This window comes from Catharus ustulatus, chromosome 6, assembly GCF_009819885.2.
Source record: "Catharus ustulatus isolate bCatUst1 chromosome 6, bCatUst1.pri.v2, whole genome shotgun sequence".
NCBI classification, from domain to species: Eukaryota; Metazoa; Chordata; class Aves; order Passeriformes; family Turdidae; genus Catharus; species Catharus ustulatus.
This window is the reverse complement of record NC_046226.1, coordinates 51,413,027-51,423,421: the sequence shown is the minus strand read 5'-3', so window position 1 is coordinate 51,423,421 and position 10,395 is coordinate 51,413,027. Positions and strand designations below refer to the sequence as shown.

General features: G+C 41.7%; 1 protein-coding gene across 1 annotated transcript; it reads right to left on the bottom strand.

The window, feature by feature from the left end:
* Positions 1-1,353: 1,353 nt before the first annotated feature.
* On the bottom strand, positions 1,354-9,689 carry PSMA1 (proteasome 20S subunit alpha 1). The gene is made up of 10 exons (XM_033063787.1): positions 9,598-9,689; positions 8,603-8,647; positions 6,450-6,551; positions 5,852-5,955; positions 4,985-5,073; positions 4,693-4,763; positions 3,723-3,852; positions 2,987-3,066; positions 2,196-2,300; positions 1,354-1,706 (listed from the first exon to the last, which is right to left on the bottom strand). The coding sequence occupies exons 1-10, from the start codon at positions 9,598-9,600 to the stop codon at positions 1,650-1,652; spliced, it is 786 nt and encodes a 261-aa protein (XP_032919678.1). The 5' UTR covers positions 9,601-9,689; the 3' UTR covers positions 1,354-1,649.
* Positions 9,690-10,395: the final 706 nt, after the last annotated feature.

The window sequence follows — 10,395 nt, the reverse complement described above, 5'->3', positions numbered from 1 at the left end:
TTATAGGAAATTAATACAAGAGAAAAATAAATAAGAAAACAAATAAATGGGTGGGGGGAAAGTTATTGTAAAAATTAGTAAGGAACTAGAAAATATAGTACGAGAAATTAAAAAAGAGAGTACATAAATAATTAAGGGAAAAACAAAGGGGGGTAAAAAGGAGAGAGAAAAAACAATGGGGGACAAACAGGGAGGTGGAACAACAAGGGGGGAAGGAAGCAAGGGGAAGGAAAGGAAGAGAAAAAAACAATGGGAAAAATAAAGGGGAAAACATAACAGTGAAAAAGTAATTAAGGGCAAAAATGAAAATGTGTAAGGGGGGGAAATGAGTAAGGAGGGAAATAAATAAGTAAAGGAGTAAATAAATAGAAATATAATAGGGAAAAACGACAATAAAAATAAATATAGGAAAAATAAAAGCAGCTTTGTCTAGTGCTTAAAAACCAGCTATGCAGCCCTGACATTAATGTATTGCTATTCTCATGACTGAATTATTTGTATGGATTCAAGACAGTATTTAAAGCCTGCTCAAAACAGCACCATGATTTATTCATTTTTGTTCAAGAAATAAGCAATTATAAATTATTAATCTGCAAGTTTCAGGCCTTTTTTTTCTTCAAGTACAGTGAGCAGGCTATCAGGTCCCTATGTGGGTCTACCCCAGAATATTGTTTCTTATAATTTTCAATGCAATCATTGGAGAGAATAATTATATTAGAATGATACAACATAGAAAAGACTGAACTAGTTTGTTTAATACAGCATCACACCCAGGAAGCACCAATTCACTGGGCCTCCCTGGCAGATGCTGCTGGGGAAGTCCTTGTTAGTCCCAAATTTTGTGGCATTCAGCTCAAATCCAAGGAGTACAAGGTGCAGATGAAGCTGAAGGGACAAAGCCCTGAAGAACCTGTTCATTCAGCAGCAATGCACAAACTCCACAGTTCAGCTCAGTAAACCTGTATGGGAACTTCTGGTGGTTTTTGGTTACTCCAATTCAGCCCTCAGTGAGCTAAAAGCCCTATTCTGCCCCAAGGCTGGCTGATGGCTCTAAAGAAACACTGACAGTTTTAAATCCCCCCCAAAAACCTGACCACAAGGTGGTTGTCAGCTTTGTGCTTTCTTCAGCCTCATAACCACAAATGCCTTTTCAGCTGGGGCAAGCTGACAAAGGGAAATGCTGCTCCCTGTTTGTTCCATGACTTTTTTATGGTTTCACAGGCATTTTAAGATCCACTCAGTTCTATGTAGTAAGCAAACACTCACTCTGACACATGGTCAAACACACAATGGCACTGGTATTTGTGAATAGGTGTTTTTTCAGACTAAAAAAAACCCAAACTCACAGCAGAGTCAGAGAAAGTGATTTATTTCCACTTGTCCTTATGAGTTAAAGACAGTATCTTTTCTTTATAAAACAGTATCATGTACTATTTAGAAAATGATTACACCTTTCTTGTCCAAGCAGTTACACCCAGATATGTCCTCCTGTCTATCTTTTAAGGATACGTGGGTTGGTTGGTTTCTTTCTTTACAAGCAATCCTCAGAATGTAGCATCAGAAAACATATATAGGTGAGGATAAAGTTACCAGCAAATGGATAAATGTTCCTGGATAATTATACATTAACAGAGGAACTCATCCACCAACTAGTGCTCCATTGGCTCCTCTGCCTTCTCCACAGCTTCTTCAACAGGTGGGACCGGCTTAAAGAGAGAAAAGAAACATTTTAGGAAGGCAGAAGACAACACTTGACAAATCAGCTTTATCCCCATTGGAGCACCACAAGTGGTGAATGCAGCTCATGTCAGCCAACAGCTCACAAATTACTGTTATCCAAATTAAGCACAAGCAGGACACAGTTGGTAATTAGGAGACTATGGAGGCGTCATGCAAAGGGTATGAGAAACATATGCAACCACTTCTGTTGTAAAACAGTGAAAATTCATACTTGGTCAGAGATAAGGAAAGAAAATGACACTGAAACAGCCTGGCATAAATTCAGCATAAATTGATTTAATAAGCATCTGAGTTACCAGTTAAGATTATACAGTGTTCATATAGTAATTAAATATTTTAAAAATCGCCTTCCTAAAACTCTGCTACAGTAGAGTTAAATTTATTTTAAACACAATAGATAATATCTAATTATTGTCTTTCAACTAAGCCTATTTATTTATATCTGAACCACTCACCTTTCTCTGTGGTCTCTCCTCAAGACCTTCTAGGAATGGTGCTACATCATCATCATCATAGATGGTAAACTCCATGTCTTTGCCCACAATTCCAATTGAAACATTCTGTCAAGCAAAGGGTTGGAAGAAGTGAGAAACATTTTCCCACAATTAACTTTGGCTTTACAGCTTTCACTTACAAAAGCCATCATGTTTCAAAATCTTCTAAGTAAAGCCATTCAAGTGCTTCAATTTCTTTCATTTTGCTTTCTTTTTTATGACACAATTTCTCCAAACCGCCTATTTTCATCTCATTTTGATTTTCAGTTTTTTAAGACTTCTAAAAACATGCTGAGCTAAGAATAAAAAACATGGAAAATGGTAGATCATTGGATAGCCTTAGAATTTTCTTCTTCAGCTGTTCCTCAATTCATTGTCAAAAGTTTGTGCAGCTTTGTGATGCTGGATGCTCTATAAACTGTTGGTGGATTACCTTCACTCACTGCCCAGGTGAATTACTGACTGTGCTTACAATGCAAAGCTGGGATTCTACAGCTGCATCTTAAACACTGATCAAAGCTTAAAATAGAGTGAAGCCACCAGGTAAACAATGTCTTATTCAGTGAAAGCATCATTTTGTGAAGAAACTTAAATCTGAGATGAACACAGAACAGCAGATAAACTGGTGATGTGAAATGAAGATGGTATTATCTACCAGTATTCAGCTTCCAAGCTTCAGTGACAGCCTTACTTCACAAGAATTTTGTCACAGTACTTTCAAGTAACAAGGGCAAAGGAAACCTAGGTCTTACTTTGGTGGTCAGATCCTGTTCAGCAGGAAGAGTTTCTCTCAGGGCTCGCAGTCCATGTTTAACTAGCTCATTTAGATTACCTTAAAATGGAATCAGAAAAACATTAACAAACTTTATGGTATTATCTCTAGACACTCTTTCCACTTCTTCTTAATCCTAGTTGACAACTACAAATTCAGCTTGGTCAACCTATCTGCTAGAGCTCCTCTCCTTTCTAAGCAGAGTTGGTTATAAAAGCTTGCCTTGAGAAACGAGCCCTCCTCTATATTTGAGGTCAAGTGCATCTGTTTTTGACCTCTGCCTTGCCTTCAGTGATATCCAAGTTTTTTCCCCCCAGGCAGGTACTCAATGTTTCCTCAACATCGTCCCATACAAAAATAAATTCACCACTTTAAATGCAGCACCTAAATATTTGCCCTGACATACTAACCCTGCTCTGCTTTGGAAACAATTACACTTTCCTTGGGTTAAAAAGGGCAAAGGCTTTTTACGTTTTTTACAGCTTTTCTGAGCACAGCTTCTCTTTCCTTTAGATGTAATAAACATCCACATGTTAAAACATGAAAATCTCAACCACATTCTCTACAATTTTGTCTTCGTGTACATTTACAGTTATGCCAGACTTGGCTCACAAAATTTATCTTCATCTCACTAAATGCAAAAGGATGGAGTGGCAGCAGGAGATAAACCACAGAATTCATAAATACCAGTGTGTAGAGAGAGTTCCATTACTCACAGTCAGTGAACTCAGTCATGTGCCTCTCCAAGTAAGTTCGTGCTGACTGAGAACGAGCACCAATGGACATTGCTTTGCAGTCAAAATAGTTTGCAGAGGGACAAGTCTGGAAGATGTGAGGACCCATATCCTACAAAGAGAGAAGAAAACAAATTTATAAATTCACACCAACTCTGCTGCTGGAACATGAAATTTTCTAGAGTTTTGCTTCATGGTACATCACACCTACATGTGTGCCCAGAAACATATTTTATATATGTTTTATACTGCTGATCATATCACTGTTCTTATGCAATTCCTTCAAAACTGTTGCATAGAAAACCCCATAACAATAATTTTAAAAAACCCAAAACCCTCTTTTTATCCACTTTGTTCATCTGCAGCTTTTAAATGGATAGGATGGCTGGCACATAAAAGCGTTTCTTTGTGCTACAAATTGCACTTCATGGCTTGCAGCAGGTATTTTACACACATTCTGTCTTATCTACAAAAAAGTAAAAACTTGCTGTGGACTAAACTACACCATCCAAAATTTCAGGCAATATCATAATTTCCTCCAACCATTCTCATGTCAACAGTCTTGAGGACAGAGATTCTCTGTGTGTTGCATTAAGAAAAATGTTGTTGCTAAACAAGTGAGAGAGAGGCCAGCAGTGATTTCCACATCCATTTTTTTACTGGAAGTCTTTAAAATAATAGTTTGTAAGCATCTGAAACCAATAGCAAAATATTTACATAAACAAATTTCATTTTTGCACCTAAAAATACTCGGTAAGTGTAGGTAGGATTAGCTAGTAATTAACACTTCTGAGTTATGTTTTAGGGTAAGATACAGAAAACTATTTCCTAATTCAGAGAATTTTGATGAGTCTGCTTCTTCCATCTTTCCCTCTGAGCATCTAGTTGTTACATAAAGTTTCCCTAAGCACATTTTCCTGCAGATCAGTAGCAGCCAGAGCAGCTTACTCACATCATAGCCTGCGATGAGCAGTCCTACTCCATAGGGCCTCCTGCCGTAGCGCTGAGTTGGAATCTGGGTTTCTTAAAAAAGCTAAGGAAACAATCTCCAAATTATATGATAATTACCCAAGAGTTTTCCTAAACCAAGCAGAGATGGACCAAAATGTATCCTTATGGGATGTTCTCCACAAGTATACACAAGCAGTGTGAACAAAGAACTGTCCAGTAAATTTCTTCAACTTCTAACTTATGAAGGAGTAAAAAGCTATGATAGAATAACAATTGTACATAAAAAAGGATACTGCTTCCAATTAGTGACACTAGGCGAGAAACTGGAAGAGGTCTATCAAACACGAATCTAGAATCCAAACACTCTTGACGCATGAAATTGCTAGGGAGCAAAAACAAAAAAAAAAAATTAAAAATTCAAATTAGTGCATAGATCAAAGACACAGTGAAGTTTTGTCTCAAGGCTCGTCTGTTAAGGTAAGCATTTTGTTTCAGCTCTGCTCATTGAGCAAAAGGGTCAAAGGCTTTCCATGATTTCATTTCTACATGACCTATCATTGTTATTGAGTAAGTTGACCACAGGTTTGATACAGTATAAACTGGGTATTTCAGCCATACAAGTGCAAAGAAGGTAGAAGTTCACGCGGGCAAGAGATGAATCCTCTGGAAAAATGGCAAGGTTAAATGGCAACACTGCTTTGTGACACTGCAGCAATTAAAACTCATTTCAGAAATCCTTCCCATCCCTTCTGATCAAAGTTGCTAAAAGCAAGCCCCCCCTGGAGCCCACACAAACAGCACTGTATGTGTTTAATAACTTTCTCAAATGGGTGTACACAGAAGCAGCTGCCAGAGGAAAAGATGTGATGGAGTTTCTCAGACTGCTTGGAAACCCTATCACACTGAGAAAACCAGACAGGACTGTTTTACTTGTAACAAAACCAAAGAGCAAAATTTTAGGCCAAACAAATGAGATTTCTGCCAACAAGTTAAAAACCTGCCAGAATTTCATGCTGAGGTCTTTGGCATAATACAACAAAGCAGCAACTCAAGACTAATCCTTAGCCAAGCAGAAAATGTCATTTGCAATAGTCTGAATGAACTTTCCCTCATTATTGCAGCAAGTCAGTATGCAGTATGTCAACAAGCAGGATACTCACCACAAGAGTCTTGCATCGGCAGTAAGTCCAGCAATTGAGATACCAATATGGTTGTCAACGTACAGGATTTTTTTCTGATGAGCTGCCAGCTCAGACTGTGCTCTCTGTGCATAAAAGGAGAAAGCTATGTCTCAAACTGAACAGTCTGCCAAGCACTGTGGAGAAATCTGCTAACATTTATAGCAAGAACTGAGTACGTTCATGAAACAGTAAAAAGAATAAAAATTAAATTAATAAACTTGCAACAGAAGACAAGAAAAACCTAACTCCAGTTCTCTCAGAACAAAAGAAAGAACAGACACTCATTCAAGTTTTGAGGAAAGAAAGGAAGAGATTTACTGCTTAATAACAAATGAGAAAAAAAAAAAAAAAGAGGAACACATTTGTTAAAGGAAAAAATTCTTCCACTCATTTCTTTCCCCATTTTGTGAAGATCTGCGTTGCATAGGTACTGGAAATATTTCAGTACTCAAGCAGAGGGAATCTGCAATTGCATTTACATTACATGTCTAAGTACAGACTGCACAAAACTAATTTGCCAAACCAAAACTTCTCTATGAACCTTACTGTCCCCACTGAGACCAGAGTCCAGAATTACCTTGAGAGCCACCAGGACAGCATGTGTTTTTGACTTCAGCCCCACAGTAGCTGAGCCTTGTTTCACAGCTTCCATGGCATATTCTATTTGATGAATTCGGCCCTGCAAAAACAAGTTGAAGGTTGTCAGCCACTCTCTAGTCAATCCTCTGAATCAATCACCACTGGTTTGCATTTTCAGACCTTTAATTCCCCAGTGGGGACACTCACTGCATAACAGGTTAAATCAGTATGTGACTCAAAGACAGACACAACTTCCAGCTGAAGTTGGGCACTTAACTTGTAATCAGATTTGCTGAAGAAATGAGTCTTATGCAATTGTTGTGTCTCACCAGCCATTCCCCAATAACTTCTGAACAAGTTATTGGCCAACTGCAGTCAAGTCTGAAACAGGAGTAGAGGTCTCAAATAAAGTGAAGTCCCTGCAAATTCTGCAGAGGTGGCCAGTCCATGTAACAGAGCCACTGAGGTTTTCCCATTTTCAGCCCATGTCAGACAGCCAACATGGGCACTCCTATCCTGCAAGCATGGACACCATGGAGCTGCATCCCACCAGCTGGGAAGGAGTGGAATGCAGTAGCTGTCATGGTGGATGTGCAAGGGATCTACAGGATACCACTTTCCCATAGGTTGTTGGGGATTTTTGGCATAAAGTTCTTTATTTAAGTCTACAAGAAAGACCCTAATGTGGAATTTCATCACCTGTTACAACTGGAATTTCAGTAACATAGGATATTTCCTACCCAAGAGCAGCACTACATCTGTGACCTGTCCAACATAAATTTGTCAGCTGTCAGAAATAGCATGCAAGACTGTAAAAATGTGAAACCACTTCAGGTTTTTTTACTCTCTTATTTCCTTTTCTTTACTGCCATATTTGAAAACATCTCCCAATAAAGTATGATTTGCTCCTTATTAACAGTGCCAAAAACTACTATGGCATCACATGACTGCCTCACCTACAAGAATGGATGAAGCAGCAATTGCATCACTGCAGCAAACTTATGTTGTTGATGATTTTGCAATATCTGCTGAAAGTGTCAATACAATGTTACAGTTTTAAAAGTAACTTTAAAAGCAACAGATAAGAAAATTAAAGTTTGTGACACAGAATCTGCCAGAGAAACACAATCATTAAAATGGATGAAAACACTTCAAAGGCACCTACACCTATCATGGTATTGATTGGCAATAAAAGGGAAATATTCAAGGTTGTCTTCATGGAGAATGGAAAGAACATTCTCTGTTGCACTATGGAAAGTCTATCTCACATGCAATAGTACAAATGAAGAATTTCAGTAGCAATACAAACCCACAAACCAACGATACATTAAGTTTAAACTAATAAAATTTGCTACTTGCATTTTAAACAAATCTCTAGTTTTGCTGAATATATAAACTAGTCTTTTTCCAAGGCTCTGTTTTTTGTAAGTATCCTGTCTTAAAATATCCATAGTGAGAGAAGAGGCAATATTAAATACATCAGCTGACAGAGGCTTTTAAAATTCCAGGATATTTATTATCAATACAACCTGTGTAAGTTTCTGAACACACAGTGTATGTTTTCAGTAACAATACTCAGTGTGCAACTGATTCCAAGGGAATAAAATTTCAAATTCAAATGCAGATGTCACTCGAATCTCCCAATTATAAACTAAATATGTAATTTTCCATATTATCTACTGGACAGAAGAGAGAAAAGACCTAGCAATGGCCCAACATTGGGGAGACTGAAACTGTTTCATGCTTTGTGCACCACACTTACCAAATTACTGTAGCTCTGTAATTGGATCATAGAGTCATGGAATGGTTTGGGTTGGAAGGAACCTTTACAGGTCATCTAGTTCAACCACCCCAAGATGACAGCACTTCTTTTGTACCTCACAGGCACATTTAGAAAACGACTGCTTTAAGCACCTGGAGGGGACAGGGCCCAGGTAAGCACCACTCAGGTTCATACATCAGCAGGCAGGGACGTGCTGAGGGCTTTTTTGGACACCTACAGCCTACAAAGGGAAAGAGGAGCAGTGTGCAGGAAGCTTCAGGCACACAACCTCTGAACACAACCTCTGTGATGGTAATACCACAGCTGTGAGGTGGAGAAAACCCAAAAAGCAAGTTAAAACCCCAGTGAGCAAGTATATAAAGATTTACCTGCGGGCTCCAAACCGTGACATCATTGTCATACTGGTTGCGGAACTAGAATGAACAAAGTAAAACTCATTAGTGTCTCTAATAAGCTAACAGAGTGCTCCTGAAGGAGGCCCTGGTTGTTTCCACAGAATCCCAGCACCACAGAATCCCAGAATCAATAAGGTTGGAAAGACTTCTGATACATCGAGCCCCATCTATGACTGAACACCACGCTGTTAACTAGACCACGGCACTGAGTGCCACATCCAGTCTCCCTAAACACCTTCAGGGACGGTGACTCCACCACCTCCCCGGGCAGCCCATTCCAATAAACACCCTTTCTGTGAGTAAGTTCTTACTTCGTTAAATTCCTTTTGTCAAACCGTTAGCTGGAAGGGACGTGTGGAGACCATCCAGCCCCAGCCCTGTGCCAAGGCAGGGTCACAGGAGCAGTGACACAGGAACACATCAGGGGGGTTTCAATGTCTGCACACAGGGAGACTCCAGGATCTCCCTGGGGAGCCCTCCCAGCGCTCTGACACCCGCAGTGTAACAAAGTTTTTCCTCACGTTGAGGTGAAACTTCTTTGCTCTTTGTCCTGCCCCTGGGCACCCCTGAAAAGGCTCAGGCCCCACGCTCTTAGCCCGCCCCTGAGATATCTGTGTGCATTGAGGAGATCCCTCCCAGCCTTCTCTCCTCCGCACCGAACAGGCCCAGCTCCCGCAGTCTCCTCCAGACAGAGATGCTCCAGACCCCTGGAGAGACGGATCCCCACAGGGCCTCGGCAGTCTTTGTCCCAGGACCGAAGCAGGGCCCGCTCCGCTCCCATTCGCTTTCACCGGGCAGCGAGGCCCAGTCCCGCCCGCGGCCCCGCATGGCCCGGGAACTGCTTACTCACGGGCCCGCTCCCTGCCGCCCGCTCTGCCGGCTGCCCCGTGCGGGCTGGGCAGGCCGGGCAGGCGGCGGCGATCCCCTGTCCCTGCCCGTGCCCCCCGTCCCGGCCCGGCGGCCCTCACCATCCTGCTGCTTCCCGGAGGCGGCGGCGGCGGGCGGCGCGGGGCAGCGAGCGCTGCGGGCGGGGAGCGGGCAGGCAGCGCCGGCCGAGCGCCGAGTCACCAATGGGCCGAGCGCTGAGTCCGCGATGGGCCGAGCGCCGAGTCAGGATGGGCCGAGCGCCGAGCCCTCGATGGGCCGCGCGTGCGCACTGCCTCCCGGGCCGGGTCCTCACACGCCGGTTCTCAACGACCTACATTGTTTTGTTATTTCTGAGCGTTCTGGTGGATTAAAAAAAGTGTATTTGGTTCGGAAACGGCTTCCGCTTTTGTGTGGCCACAGCATATGTAAACATTGTATGAAGCGAGGTGAACGGCTCTCGGTCTGACGGAGCTTCCCATATTTCTCTCCTCCAGTCCATTCCCCAATAACTTCCTGCAGCGGTGAGGGACTCCCGAGAGCTCCATTCACCCTCCCACGGTGACAGAACGGCACACAGACATTTCCTCTCCTTTTGGCACAAACCACATTGGTTTTCATGGAGCTCTAAGCCAGGACTCCCCATTGATCTGTACTTGCCCCGAGTCGTGTCAGCTGCCGCGATTTTAGCGACAAAAAGGTCCCAAAACTTGGTGGAGAATATCCCTAATAGCTGCATAAATTGAAGCTATATGAACTGTTGTAGGTTTATTAAACAACAAGCCAAGTACTTTCCCGAGTAATCTTTCCCACTTCATTAGGCGGATGGAACAAAACACAGTCAAAGCCGAGCTCCCCAGATGTCCAGCTATCACAAATTAATTCTCGGGAGGGCGGGCTGG

Excerpts from the sequence above, each read along its gene's own strand:
- PSMA1 (XM_033063787.1), bottom strand. Across the intron at positions 4,764-4,984 it reads AGTGTCACTAATTGGAAGCA|AAACCCAGATTCCAACTCAG; the intron begins GTATCCTTTTTT and ends AGCTTTTTTAAG. Across the intron at positions 2,301-2,986 it reads AACAGGATCTGACCACCAAA|AATGTTTCAATTGGAATTGT; the intron begins GTAAGACCTAGG and ends TTTGCTTGACAG.